Source organism: Diaphorina citri, unplaced genomic scaffold (assembly GCF_000475195.1).
Source record: "Diaphorina citri unplaced genomic scaffold, Diaci psyllid genome assembly version 1.1 scaffold24, whole genome shotgun sequence".
Lineage (NCBI taxonomy): Eukaryota > Metazoa > Arthropoda > Insecta > Hemiptera > Psyllidae > Diaphorina > Diaphorina citri.
In genome coordinates, this window is record NW_007377462.1 from 427,046 (window position 1) to 442,242 (window position 15,197).

At 40.3% G+C, this 15,197-nt stretch overlaps 1 protein-coding gene across 1 annotated transcript in view; it reads left to right on the top strand.

The window, feature by feature from the left end:
* Positions 1-15,197, top strand: part of LOC103509862 (low-density lipoprotein receptor-related protein 2-like) — a 132,143-nt gene that overhangs the window by 78,833 nt on the left and 38,113 nt on the right. Inside the window, 12 exon segments of the mRNA XM_026823962.1 lie at positions 809-1,034; positions 2,248-2,462; positions 2,923-3,090; positions 3,397-3,541; positions 4,873-4,933; positions 9,394-9,453; positions 10,897-11,107; positions 11,988-12,096; positions 12,302-12,453; positions 13,180-13,363; positions 13,963-14,011; positions 14,211-14,366. Of these exon segments, the coding sequence (XP_026679763.1) occupies positions 809-1,034; positions 2,248-2,462; positions 2,923-3,090; positions 3,397-3,541; positions 4,873-4,933; positions 9,394-9,453; positions 10,897-11,107; positions 11,988-12,096; positions 12,302-12,453; positions 13,180-13,363; positions 13,963-14,011; positions 14,211-14,366 (1,736 nt within the window).

Consider the following 15,197-nt stretch of genomic DNA (forward strand, 5'->3'; position numbering starts at 1 on the left):
CTGTCAAACGCCTTTTAAAATTAAAAAATCTGGTATGGTTGGTATTGATTATTGTCATTTTAAAAAGTCATTTTTGGCTAGATAATATTTTTTTTTTATCTCTCTCTCTCAAGAGTTTTGGAAGAGGAAACTGTAACTGCTAAAGGTCTTATCTTCCTGAAAGAGAAGAAAGGAAGACAGGATAGGAGAAAGGCAGCTGTTCCGATAACGAACCTTATCTGTTTAGGATGAATTCCGCTCTGGGCGGGAATCGAACTCGCGAACCAGCGCTTACAAGGCAAGACCCTCTGATCTATTTAGGCCGTCAAAAGAGACCTCTTTCAATTTTCAAATATTTAACCCTTCCACGCCCTGTGACTCTTTTTTCCCACACCCCAGAAGCGCTACCCTCCAAGCTGATTAGGCTGTCAAAAGGACTCTTTTAAACTTTCAAATCTTGAACCCCTCATAATTTTCAAATATTTAACCCTTCCACGCCCTGTGTCTCTTTTTTTTCCCACACCCCAGAAGCGCTACCCTCCAAGCTGATTAGGCTGTCAAAAGGACTCTTTTAAACTTTCAAATCTTGAACCCCTCACACACATGACCTTGCTGCTTACCGTGTGAATAGATAAAATATTTAACCTTTTCACGCCCTGTGTCCCTTTTCCCAGATCATCCGTCGTAACCTGCCTAACCCGATGGGTATCGCTGTGCACAAGAGCGACGTTTACTGGGTAGACCGTAACCTACGTACCGTGTACACGCTGCTTACCGTGTGAATAGATAAAATATTTAACCTTTTCACGCCCTGTGTCCCTTTTCCCAGATTATCCGTCGTAACCTGCCTAACCCGATGGGTATCGCTGTGCACAAGAGCGACGTTTACTGGGTAGACCGTAACCTACGTACCGTGTACAAAGCGTCCAAACTGGCGTCCACCAATATTACCCTGCCCACTCCGATCCGCACGGGACTGAGCGGGTTAAGAGACATCGCTATATTCGACATTGTTAATCAGCCGCCCGATGAGAATAACCCGTGCTTCCGAACCGGTGAGTCAAAGGGTTAAATTGGCTTTTAAGGCTCAAAACAGAGTGGAGTGGAGAGAGCATAGAGCATACCTAGAGCAGTTAGAGGGAAGAGCATAGAGCAGTTAGAGGGAAGAGCATAGAGCAGTTAGAAGGAAGAGCATAGAGCAGTTAGAGGGAAGAGCATAGAGCAGTTAGAAGGAAGAGCATAGAGCAGTTAGAGGGAAGAGCATAGAGCAGTTAGAAGGAAGAGCATAGAGCAGTTAGAGGGAAGAGCATAGAGCAGTTAGAAGGAAGAGCATAGAGCAGTTAGAGGGAAGAGCATAGAGCAGTTAGAAGGAAGAGCATAGAGCAGTTAGAGGGAAGAGCATAGAGCAGTTAGAAGGAAGAGCATAGAGCAGTTAGAGGGAAGAGCATAGAGCAGTTAGAAGGAAGAGCATAGAGCAGTTAGAGGGAAGAGCATAGAGCAGTTAGAAGGAAGAGCATAGAGCAGTTAGAGGGAAGAGCATAGAGCAGTTAGAAGGAAGAGCATAGAGCAGTTAGAGGGAAGAGCATAGAGCAGTTAGAAGGAAGAGCATAGAGCAGTTAGAGGGAAGAGCATAGAGCAGTTAGAAGGAAGAGCATAGAGCAGTTAGAGGGAAGAGCATAGAGCAGTTAGAAGGAAGAGCATAGAGCAGTTAGAGGGAAGAGCATAGAGCAGTTAGAAGGAAGAGCATAGAGCAGTTAGAGGGAAGAGCATAGAGCAGTTAGAAGGAAGAGCATAGAGCAGTTAGAGGGAAGAGCATAGAGCAGTTAGAAGGAAGAGCATAGAGCAGTTAGAGGGAAGAGCATAGAGCAGTTAGAAGGAAGAGCATAGAGCAGTTAGAGGGAAGAGCATAGAGCAGTTAGAAGGAAGAGCATAGAGCAGTTAGAGGGAAGAGCATAGAGCAGTTAGAAGGAAGAGCATAGAGCAGTTAGAGGGAAGAGCATAGAGCAGTTAGAAGGAAGAGCATAGAGCAGTTAGAGGGAAGAGCATAGAGCAGTTAGAAGGAAGAGCATAGAGCAGTTAGAGGGAAGAGCATAGAGCAGTTAGAAGGAAGAGCATAGAGCAGTTAGAGGGAAGAGCATAGAGCAGTTAGAAGGAAGAGCATAGAGCAGTTAACGCCCTTGTTATAGGGAACTGGGGTCGGTAATTTTATTATTATTGTTATTATTATTTTAACCATGTTTCCCCTTTTCTTTTTCCCCTCCCCATCAGGTAACGGCGGTTGCGAGCAGCTGTGTTTCTCCTACCCCGTCGAATTCCCCCAGAACAAACTCCACTACAAATGTGACTGCGCCACTGGCACGCCCTCCGCGTCTGATCCGAAGAAATGTACCACTATGGACGAATATCTAGTGTTTAGTACGAGAACTGAAATCAGGGCCCTCCATCTAGACCCGACACTGACGGCTGTGCCATTTAAAACTGTGGTAAGTACCCCTATTCTATTCTCACCCTCCGCGTTTGATTCTTTTTTTTTTTCAAAATGATACCTAATTATCTTTATTTTTCAATAAGACAGAACAAACATATAACAAAAAATAATAGGTAGTACAAAAAAGAAGCAATTTCCTTTTTCCACTTTCTTATTTTAACTTTAATAAAATAAAATGTCCTGTCTATTTTTGTTGGGATGTACCCCCATTCATAGAATACATAAGAAACTACAATCAAGAGAGGAAACGGCCCTAATGATCGCCCACTTTCAATAATTGAAGACATATTTCTGGACATGGTCTTCACTTGACTTCACTCCAGTCAAGTGAAGACCATGTCCAGAAATATGTCTTCAATTATTGAAAGTGGGCGATCATTAGGGCCGTTTCCTCTCTTGATTGTAGTTTCTTCATTATTTAGGCCTTGGGTTAAAATATAACTTCTATGTTTCAGTCAAATTTAACTAACGTGGTGGGAGTAGAATTTGACTATGCTGACGACAAGATCCTGTTTACTCAGATCAGACCTTGGGCTAAGATAGCTTGGATCCCAACCACCAACCCTTCGTCAGCCTCTGTCAATACTATCCTTAGTAGAGGTAAGATAATCATTCTTTTCGAGGTTTGATAGAGGGAACTGTAACTGCTAAGGTCTTATCGTCCCGAAATCGAAGAGCGAAGGAAGACAGGATAGGAGAAAGCCCAGACCGTCTTCAATTCTGTTTAGTTTGAGATAATGGTCAAGTACAATATCATACATATTTCTGGACATGGTCTTCACTTGACTTCACTCCAGTCAAGTGAAGACCATGTCCAGAAATATGTCTTCAATTATTGAAAGTGGGCGATCATTAGGGCCGTTTCCTCTCTTGATTGTAGTTTCTTCATTATTTAGGCCTTGGGTTAAAATATAACTTCTATGTTTCAGTCAAATTTAACTAACGTGGTGGGAGTAGAATTTGACTATGCTGACGACAAGATCCTGTTTACTCAGATCAGACCTTGGGCTAAGATAGCTTGGATCCCAACCACCAACCCTTCGTCAGCCTCTGTCAATACTATCCTTAGTAGAGGTAAGATAATCATTCTTTTCGAGGTTTGATAGAGGGAACTGTAACTGCTAAGGTCTTATCGTCCCGAAATCGAAGAGCGAAGGAAGACAGGATAGGAGACAGACAGCCGTTCCAAGAACGAACATTATCCGGTGAGGATAAAATCCGCCGCCGGCTGGAATCGAACTCGCGGCGTAGCGCTTACAAGGCAGACGGGCTACCAACCAAGCTAACTAGGCTGGCTTAGTATAGACTTTGCTTAATAACTACCCCCGCTTAATAACTACCCCCAACTATCTGCCACTGGTTGATTTCTGGAGTCAGATATATACCTTGTGTTGATTATACTATTGGAAAATCAAGCCATTGATACCATTCGTGCATTTGTTGAACAGAACTCTATGAAACAAACAAAAATAAACGATTAAACGATCTGAGAAGAGTAGTGTGTTTTTTTTTCTTTTTTTTTGTGGAGAGGGGGAAATCTTCAAAAAGACGCCCATTGCAAAAAAACCTTTGCAATGGGGAGTGTGGGATTGATGTCCGGATACCGGGACATCCAGACCCACTAAAACCCAACCTCTCCCTCTTCCCATTAGGGCCCTGGAACCAGATATATTGGACATTACTTCAGGGCCCTTGGACATTACTTCAGGGCCCTGAGTCAAAGGGTTAAATTGGCTTTTAAGGCTGAAAACAGAGTGGAGTGGAGAGAGTATAGGAAGAGCATAGAGCAGTTAGAGGGAAGAGCATAGAGCAGTTAGAGGGAAGAGCATAGAGCAGTTAGAGGGAAGAGCATCAGGGCCCTTGGACATTACTTCAGGGCCCTGAGTCAAAGGGTTAAATTGGCTTTTAAGGCTGAAAACAGAGTGGAGTGGAGAGAGTATAGAGTATACCTAGAGCAGTTAGAGGGAAGAGCATAGAGCAGTTAGAGGGAAGAGCATTTAGAAGGAAAAGGGAAGGGACGAATTCAAACCACATAGAACTGAGAAGGAGGTCTTACCCTACCTCGGTGGTGTAGTGGTCAAGGCGCTCGCCTGGTAAATCCCAGCCGAGGTATGGAATTTTATCCTCAATATAATTTGAGAATTTGACCACAATAATAGTAGTAGCCTACTGCTGGAGTAAAGAGAGAGAACTGTATCCCTCTCCTACCCAAGTTAGAGAGTGACAGAGAACTGTCCCTTTCTAACCCGGTCTTTAGCGTGACACAGAGAACTGTGTCCTTTTCCCCTTTCCCACCCGGGAAGGAGAGTGACAGAGAACCGTCTCTCTCCCACCAGTACTTATCACTATAGAGAATGTGAATCATCTATAGTGATAATGATGCCAGAATTGAATGCGGTGTTCAGGTGATCTTCAGGACTTTCTGCGGGAAGTCTGGAAACAGCTTGGCATAATGGTCGTCCTCGGGCAAGATGTAGTCAGACATCAGGCACACAACCTGAAAAGAATAACTGAATATTAGGCATAGAATTAACCCTGAGGTTTGGCAAAACAATAGTGCGTCCCCTCCCAACGGTACTTACCATAATACGCATCCTATAATGCCAGAGTTTGCCAAGACTATGACGTATAGTGCTAAGTCAGCAGAATTGTCAGTGGCGTGACATTATCAAGATTATGACGTGAAATTCAGGATCAGGATTATGAGGTGAACAGCTTGCCAACGCAACTTTGTCACAAATGGACCAAGCTATAGCTCTCTTTCTTTGCCTTTAGAATTAGACTACTCCGCCCTGGTTATCCAGAGTTCCTCAGGAGTATCACTCGTTACTACTGCTGTAATAACTGAGCTCTTGAGGCAAAGATCTGGAAAAAATAACACTATTATTATTAGTAGGTACGTCTGCTTTCGCCCTCCCTGTTGGCACAATGTATTATTCCTATGCCCCATTTTTTTATTCCATCACCCTCAACCAGCTGATAGTCATTAGTTCATCACCCTCAATCAGCTGATAGTCATGAGTTCATCACCCTCAACCAGCTGATAGTCATGAGTTCATCACCCTCAACCAGCTGATAGTCATGAGTTCACCACCCTCAACCAGCTGATAGTCATGAGTTCACCACCCTCAACCAGCTGATAGTCATGAGTTCACCACCCTCAACCAGCTGATAGTCATGAGTTCACCACCCTCAACCAGCTGATAGTCATGAGTTCACCACCCTCAACCAGCTGATAGTCATGAGTTCACCACCCTCAACCAGCTGATAGTCATGAGTTCACCACCCTCAACCAGCTGATAGTCATGAGTTCACCACCCTCAACCAGCTGATAGTCATGAGTTCACCACCCTCAACCAGCTGATAGTCATGAGTTCACCACCCTCAACCAGCTGATAGTCATGAGTTCACCACCCTCAACCAGCTGATAGTCATGAGTTCATCACCCTCAACCAGCTGATAGTCATGAGTTCACCACCCTCAACCAGCTGATAGTCATGAGTTCACCACCCTCAACCAGCTGATAGTCATGAGTTCACCACCCTCAACCAGCTGATAGTCATGAGTTCACCACCCTCAACCAGCTGATAGTCATGAGTTCACCACCCTCAACCAGCTGATAGTCATGAGTTCACCACCCTCAACCAGCTGATAGTCATGAGTTCACCACCCTCAACCAGCTGATAGTCATGAGTTCACCACCCTCAACCAGCTGATAGTCATGAGTTCATGTACCCCCATTCATAGAATACATACCAAAAATATGTATTCCGTGCTAAAATATGTATTCCGTGATTCTAAGAAATGTATTTAGGAGCGCTACTCCGCCCTGCCAAGTCAAGAAAGTTTGACCGCTCTATCTCTATTCTATCCGTTTCTGAATAGACATAAAAGAATACGGAAAAAAAAAGATAGAGGGAACAGTAACTTCTGACGTCTGATCGTCCCAATAGCGAAGAAGAAGGACAGGATAGGAGAAACACAGCCGTTCCGAGAACGAACCTTATCTGTTTAGGAGATAGTTCGCCCCGAGCAGCCGTGCTACCCTCCAAGCTAAATTCTTCTTCTTGTCAGACCGTCTCCAATTATTGAAAGTTGGCGATCATTAGGGCCGTTTCCTCTCTTGATTGTAGTTTCTTCATTATTTAGGCCTTGGGTTAAAATATAACTTCTATGTTTCAGTCAAATTTAACTAACGTGGTGGGAGTAGAATTTGACTATGCTGACGACAAGATCCTGTTTACTCAGATCAGACCTTGGGCTAAGATAGCTTGGATCCCAACCACCAACCCTTCGTCAGCCTCTGTCAATACTATCCTTAGTAGAGGTAAGGTAATCATTCTTTTCGAGGTTTGATAGAGGAAACTGTAACTGCTAAGGTCTTATCGTCCCGAAATCGAAGAGAGAAGGAAGACAGGATAGGAGAAAGACAGCCGCACACAAAAGAGAAGATCTATGAAATAAGAACCAGTTTCTGTGGAGTTTTCCTCAAAACTGGCCCTTTGTTCATAGACCTTCTCAAATAGACATACGAGTAAACCCAACTACAAACTCGCTTTCACACAAATTCTCCTCGAAAAAAAATGCATTTAACTTGGCTGAAGATCCAAGTTAAATGAAGGCCATACACACACCCGCCACCAAACATTTATCCTACTGTTAATCCAGTCCGATGCTTCCATGGTAATCCAATCCAGGATTCAATCCTTAATCCTTGGTTGTCATCACTGCACTTTTAGCGAAAAAAAAAAGATCACTGCACTTTTAGCGAAAAAAAAGAAAGAAAAAAAATTGAAAAAATAATTTTCAAATTTTAGGACGAAAAAGCTAAAATTGAAAATGAACAAGATTTAGGTATTTAAAATTGAAAATGGAAAAGATTAAACTGGCAAAAATAGATAAAGAGGTTTAATGTGTCAAAATGTGATAAAGGGATTTTGATTCCATGGTAATCCAATCCAGGATTCAATCCTTAATCCTTGGGTGTCATCACTGCACTTTTAGCGAAAAAAAAAATCACTGCACTTTTAGCGAAAAAAAAAGAAAGAAAAAAAAATTATAAAAATAAAAATAATTTTCAAATTTTAGGACGAAAAAGATAAAGTTGAAAATGAACAAGACTTATTTAAAATTGAAAATGGAAAAGATTAAACTGGCAAAAATAGATAAAGAGGTTTAATCTGTCAAAATGTGCTAAAGGGATTTTATATTACATTACGACAATATTAAGGCTTATATTATTTATTTACTTAAATTTAATTACTCATTTAATTTTATTTATTTATTCATTTACTTAAATTTATTTACTCATTTAATTTTATTTATTCATTTACTTTATTGTTGATTGAGTTTATAAAGAAACTGTGTGCTGTGGTTCAAAACCCATTGGCTTTGATAAAAGTGGAATCTAAATTGTATTTTTAATTAATTTTATTACATGGTTTTTTATTTATATGAAAATGGTGTCTACTGACAAGGACCTACTCAAAACTCATAGGTACCTACCGAATACTCATTTACCCAACCCCCATTACCTGCTTACATGCCATTATGGGGTATGAGCCCAAGATTTCCCTCAACTTACTATCATCATACAATGCTCTACCTGTATTTTTTACATGCCACATTGGGATTTGAACCCACCCTATTCTAATATATTGAACCTATTTGGAAACTCAGGGCAAAATTGAAACTGTTTGAAAAAAAAAAACCTTCACCCACGACCAACGTAATTCTTACTAAACCAACTTTCACCATTTCTCTACACGATTCCTGGGGTTTGAACCCAGTACTTTCCTAATAAAAAAAAACAACTTTCACCATGTCTCTACACGATTCCTGGGGTTTGAACCCAGTACCTACTTTCCTAATAAAAAAACCAACTTTCACTATCTCTGCACACAATTTCTGGGGTTTGAACCCAGTACTTTCCTAATAAAAAAAAAACAACTTTCACCATGTCTCTACACGATTCCTGGGGTTTGAACCCAGTACCTACTTTCCTAATAAAAAAACCAACTTTCACTATCTCTGCACACAATTCCTGGGGTTTGAACCCAGTACTTTCCTAATAAAAGCCTATTCGACTGGAAAAACATCACAATTCCCATTTCCAAGATAACAATTCCTCGTCAGGGGATCGAACCCTGCAACTTAAAAATACCTATTATTTCTTACATACCACACTCATGGGGTATGAGCCCATCTTGTACTACTTACTTCCTAATATTACCTACATTAAAAAAAAAAAAAAAAAAAAAAAAAAAAAAAAAAAGGTTAAAATAACAACAAAAATTTTTGTCCTCAAATAACAATTTCTTTACTGATGGTTACTTGAGAAGTGTGGAGTGTCAAAATGTGCTAAAGGTATTTTATATTACATTTTGAACATATATTAAAGCCTGTTTTATTAAATTTTATTTATTTACTTATATGAAAATACATGCCACATTGGTGGGGTGTGAGCCCATGTTGTAAAGATCACGTGTTACTTAGGTACTAGGTATCTAATATTACATGCCACACTGATGGGGTATTAGCCCATCTAGTAAAGACCACTTATAAAAACCACTTACTATTTAATTACTGAAATAATTAAGGAAATCTACTTAAAATTACTTAATTTGATCATTAATTACCTACTTAACTCAATTTTATATGCCACGTGGCGGACCACGCCCATTATATTAAGACTACGTGGTATTCAATTTTCCATTTTCCCCATAACTAATGTCCTAATTTCCCATTTTCCCCATAACTATAGTTACCCTTTAGATCTCTACTCCTACACCTACTTAACTCAATTTTATATGCCAAGTGGCGGACCACGCCCATTATATTAAGACTACGTGCTATTCAATTTTCCATTTTCCCCATAACTAATGTCCTAATTTCCCATTTTCCCCATAACTATTGTTGCCCTTTAGATCTCTACTCCTACAAGCCATCCCTGGACGAAGGCATTTCATGCCTCCAATCCGTTTGAGGTACGTACCACCCACCCCTGGTACTGTACCCCGGGTGTGTCCCCTACGGGTAACCCACCCTTTGTCAGTAGACACCTTGATTTACTTACGTTATGAAACGGTCTGTGCCCATAGAAAGACTTATCCAAACCTGGTCGACCTATATATCAAATTAAAGGTCTTTTTACCAGGAACAGAAAAGTGGTGGTGCCATAAAGCCAAAAAACCGAAAAAAAAACAGGTTTTTGGGGGATTTATTTCACATTTTCTCACACAAATGAGCTCTGATCTTGAAATTTGTCGCGACGACCTATGAACTCAAAGAGAGAAAGTTTTAGATAACACTTCAGTCGTTATTTTAAGACCGGTTTAGCGTCACCTATGTTAAGCTACACCGAGCAAGGCCAATAAATGGATGGATGACTTAAACCTTATATTGGGAATAAAGGGAAAACGGGATCTAGTCTTGATTTTAAATCATTACATGAAAGTAAAATCAAAAAATCAAATCAAGAATAATAATAAACTGAATATTAAACAAATCAGGTAGGTACCTACATAGGTACTGATTTTCTTTAATCGCGATCGAATAAATTACGGGCTGAAAAATTCCCGGAGGGACGGACCCAGCTTGTTCCTCGTTCCTTTTATGTGTTTGTTTTGATGAAAAATCTATAGAAATAGGATGGACTGACCATTGCGGAACTGAAAAATGTCTTTGCAAAGTATAGGTTAAATTTCTGGCCATGTGAATCAGAATAGTGATGAACTGAAAGTTATTCCCCCACCCCAAGAGAAGCGAGGAAGATAATTTCTATTCTCGTTCCTAAACATGAGAGTAAGTGTAGATCGTTTTATAAGTAAGTCGTTGTATTCGTATCTAGCAAAACGTACCTATTCCTCCTCTTTCCTCGACCTAAACAGGTATTGAACTCACGCCTGTCAGCTTACAAAGCACTCTGTAGCAACCCCCAATTATTTTGCTAATTACTCACGAATTATGATTCTAATGAATAACTAAGTTGAGAACAACCAAATTCACACAAACACATTCTCGAAATGATTACTTTCTAATTTTTACTTTCTATTTTCAAAGCTATCGATAAAACCAAAATCAAAAAAAGTGTGGAGTCGGCTTTAAACCAAATTCAGAAGGTAGGTACCTAGCAAGGGTGCCTGAGAGACTTTCAAATTTTACTTTCCCACAAGCTCTATTTTTTGATTCTGATTTTCCTTGTTCGCACCAGTGGCGTGTGGTACTTGTTCGCACCAGTGGCGTGTAGTACTTTTGAGTTTTCACTGAATTTGTTTTTTCATAGTGCATTGTTGATTGAGTTTATAAAGAAACTGTGTGCTGTGGTTCAAAACCCATTGGCTTTGATAAAAGTGGAATCTAAATTGTATTTTTAATTAAAAAAAAAGTAAAAAGAAGAAATAAATGGTAATATTCTGATTTTTTCTCAGAACCCTCTACTATACCGACTGGGGCCGGTTCGGGACGGCCGGTAAGATTCTGCGCACCACAATGGCCGGATCTCTCAAGAAGGTGATCATAGAGAAAGACCTATCCCAACCATCTGGACTGGCTATTGACTTTGATGATGAGATGCTATATTGGACTGACGCTGTTAGAGAGAAGATTGAGCGAAGTGATCTCGCTGGAAACAATCGAGAGGTGAGTGAGATTGAAACTGACTACTCAGTCTTGATCTAGAATAGAACAATTTTATGTATATAGAAATATACCTTGTTTGTCCTGCCTGAATGAGACTAAAAAGTCCCTTTACTCCCGCAGTCCAAACGAGGTCTTTGTCTTATATATTTTACAGGTACAGTTTTTTTTTTTTTTTTTTTCTAGGCGCTTTATTTAAACAAATAAGTATATAAAACCTTTAAATAATAATAAAAAAAAACCTATCGTCAGCTCCCATGGCGTAGTGGTCACTACGCTCGCTTTGCACGCGGGAGACCCGGGTTCAATTCCCAGCGGGGTCAAGAAATTTGTATCATCCAAATGATTGATTCCGTGACTGGCCAGGTTGCGGGCCCACTCAGCCTCGTGAGGAAAATGAGGTAGCTATGACATAAAAATGCGCATAGCGACCGGTGCCAGCATGGTAGGTAAACATTGAATTGTAGGATTATTGAGATATTGGGAAAATCCTACAATGCTGCAGTAAGCACCAAAGTTGGTAGCATCAGTACACAAAGAAACTGCATTTACATTTTTTTTATATATATAAAAAAAACTATCTAAAATCCTAAACATAAATGCGTAAAAAAGTACCAAGTTCCTATCCCAAAAAAGTCGGCCTATACAATATAAAAAGTGGTGAAGATCAGAAAATTAAGGTCAGGTCTGAATTCCCAGTTTGCTGCTGAAAACGCTGAATCTCAATTCCTTCAACCTTCTCTCAAGTCGTGTCTTTTTAGTTTAGTCCGTTTATATCAGTGCACAACTTTTCCAAAGGCCTGTCTGATATTGATGAAGTTTGCCAACTCTGAATCGGGCCTTTTCTAGCGTTAATTCTAAATCCATTTTGCTTATTTTGCAGGTGTTGATCTCGGCAACCATATATCCGTTCGCAATCACAGTACATCGGAACTATATCTACTGGACAGATCTGCAGTTGAGAGGAGTTTATCGGGCCGAGAAACATACAGGTAAGAGAAATTAGAATATACCCTGCTAGCAAAACACGCATCACATCGTCTATCCAGCCTAAAAACCCTCAAATAGATCAGTTGCGCTTACTTGGGTGATGTTTCAAAGTCATAGAGCAGGAAAAATGAATTTTTTTTCTTCTTTTTTTAGGTCTTTTCTCGTTTTACTTATTGAACTTCTAACACATATTTTTCCCCTCTTCAGGTGCCAATATGATAGAGATGGTGAAGAGACTGGAAGACAGTCCGAGAGATATTCACGTATATTCCGCGGACTCTCAAAAGTGTAGCGTCAATCCGTGCAACATACATAACGGAGGATGTGCCCAGTCCTGCCACCCTGGACCTAATGGAACGGTAAGCAATAAAGAAACCATCGCAGAAAAAAAATAGAAAGTAATAATTATACTAGACTCAATTTCTTCACTTTCTGCGAGGGTCGCTAATATGGTCAAGACTCCGTTGAAGACGCTTCTATTCATCAGCATGGTTTGTTTATTTTCTCTTGGGTCGGCACTAGGCTATGGTCCATGATCGGTTCTCCATTGTGGACGCCCACTCAGTCTCGTAAGGACAAGAGGGTCGGTAATATGGTCAAGACTCCGTTGAAGACGCTTCTATTCATCAGCATGGTTTGTTTATTTTCTCTTGAGTCGGCACTAGGTTATGGTTCATGATCGGTTCTCCATTGTGGACGCCCACTCAGTCTCGTAAGGACAAATGTTTAGCTACATTAATCGAGTAGTGCCCAGCCCAATGCAGACGTTACCAGTGTAAAATAAACCCCAAAAAATACCACTTCGTGGCATAAAAAAGACCCCGCCAAGTCGTTCCTCCCAAAATAAATCAAGTGCCACAAAAAATACACCACAAATAAATCATGATTTAGGGTGGATTTCACCAATATTTTTTCAGTCCTTCGAAGGCCTGTTAAGCTAACAGCCTGTTAAGTTCTTGATTTGTATAGGCCTAACAGGGCTGTAAATTTAACATGCTGTTAGGGGCTAAAAAGAAGGTTGGTGAAATCCACCATTAGACTACTTCATTCTGACCAAAACTTCCCTTCCCATTCGTCGCTCACAGGCGGAATGCAAATGCGACGAGTCCACCAAGTTGGTGAACGAGGGACGAATGTGCGTCGCCAAGAACATCACATGCGACGGATCCAAGTTCTTCTGTCGCAACGGGAAGTGTATATCCCGCATGTGGAGTTGTGATGGCGACGACGATTGTGGCGATAATAGTGACGAAGATCCGAACTATTGCAGTAAGTATACAGTATAATATTGGTGTAAATGGTGTAATATCAGTACCTATAATATTTATTATAATATCAGTAAGTATAATATTAGTGTAAAATCGATATAATATCAGTATAATATTAGTAAGAAAAGTTAAGTATACTTGCTGACAAATGAAAAATGACATTTTCCAGCTTAGTTAGCTTCGAAGGTTGTGAACGGATAATCGTTCTCGGAACGGCTGGCTTTCTTCTATCCTGTCTTCCTTCTCTCTTCGATTTCGGGACGGTAAGACCTTAGCAGTTACAGTTCCCTCTATCAAATAAAACCAACTTAAATAAATATCTACTTATTAACTAGTATACATATAATAAATTAATATCTACCTATGCTATTATTTGTTGTAAGAGCTTGCCTTTCCACTCGTGTTTATTATTAAAGAATATATCTATAAAACTATCTCTGTCAATGGTGCAATTTGTCAAGGAGACATGCTTTGATTGAAGAATCAAAGAGACATATTGGCAGCCTGGTTGACTTTGAGGGTAGCTCGTCTGCCTTGTAAACCTGTATTTTATTATGTGACTTTTTTTGAGTCATCATTCGAAATTTCTCTTTGAAGTAGTTTGGACGCAATGGAATCATAAGCAACAGGCAAAGTCACTGACCCATAGGCAAGACAATGTTTTGAATTCCCGACATCTGACCAGACGCTTTTCCCGGAACGGTTTTAACAAGTTCCCGGAACTGTTCTAATATGTTCCCGGTTCCCGGAAATCGTAATCGTGACGGGACCGTGAATTACCCACTGAGCTGGAAAACGCCATCATCCGAGAAGTTGATGAGTTAGAAAAAAAAAAAAAGAAATCCTAGCAACATCACCTGCCCACCACACCATCTCAAGTGTGCCAACACCAACATCTGTGTGGAACCCTACTGGCTGTGTGATGGGGATAATGACTGTGGGGACATGAGCGATGAAGACCCATTGCACTGCCAACAGAGGACTTGCCCACAGAACAGCTTCAGGTAAACTATACTCTGTCCAAAGTAACTGGGCGTTCCAGGGAGTCCAAAAAAAACTTGTCGTTCAATTTTTACACCATGAGTTGTTTGGGGGGATATCACTATTTCTTTTTTATTACTGATTATGTCTATACAATCCTATCAACCCATCTCTCTTCCCTCCTTAGGTAGTATAGTGCTTTATTTACACTTTAGACTGCCGAAGTAGACAAGTAGATGAAGTAGATCATGTGGGATGAAGATCATGCGGGACTTCTTCCTAGCGTTTTCCCGTTTAAATAAGCTCGGCGTTTAAATCTTTATATTATAACTGGGCGTTCCAGGGCGTCAAAAAAAAAACTTGTCGTTCAATTTTTACACAATGAGTTGTTTTGGGGGATATCACTATTTCTTTTTTATCACTGATTGTGTCTATACAATCCTATCAACTCATCTCTCTTCCCTCCCTAGGTAGTATAGTGCTTTATTTACACTTTAGACTGCCGAAGTAGACAAGTAGATCATGTGGGATGAAGATCATGCGGGACTTCTTCCTAGCGTTTTCCCGTTTAAATAAGCTCGGCGTTTAAATCTTTATATTAAATATGCTTATTTTCTATTGTCCTTTCTTGGTTTGTCCATTCAGATGTCCAAATCACCGGTGTATCCCAGCCACCTGGTGAACTGGGCGTTCCAGGGCGTAAAAAAAAGAACTTGTCGTTCAATTTTTACACAATGAGTTGTTTTGGGGGATATCACTATTTCTTTTTTATCACTGATTTTGCCTATACAATCCTATCAACCCATCTCTCTTCCCTCCTTAAGTAGCATAGTGCTTTATTTACACTTTAGACT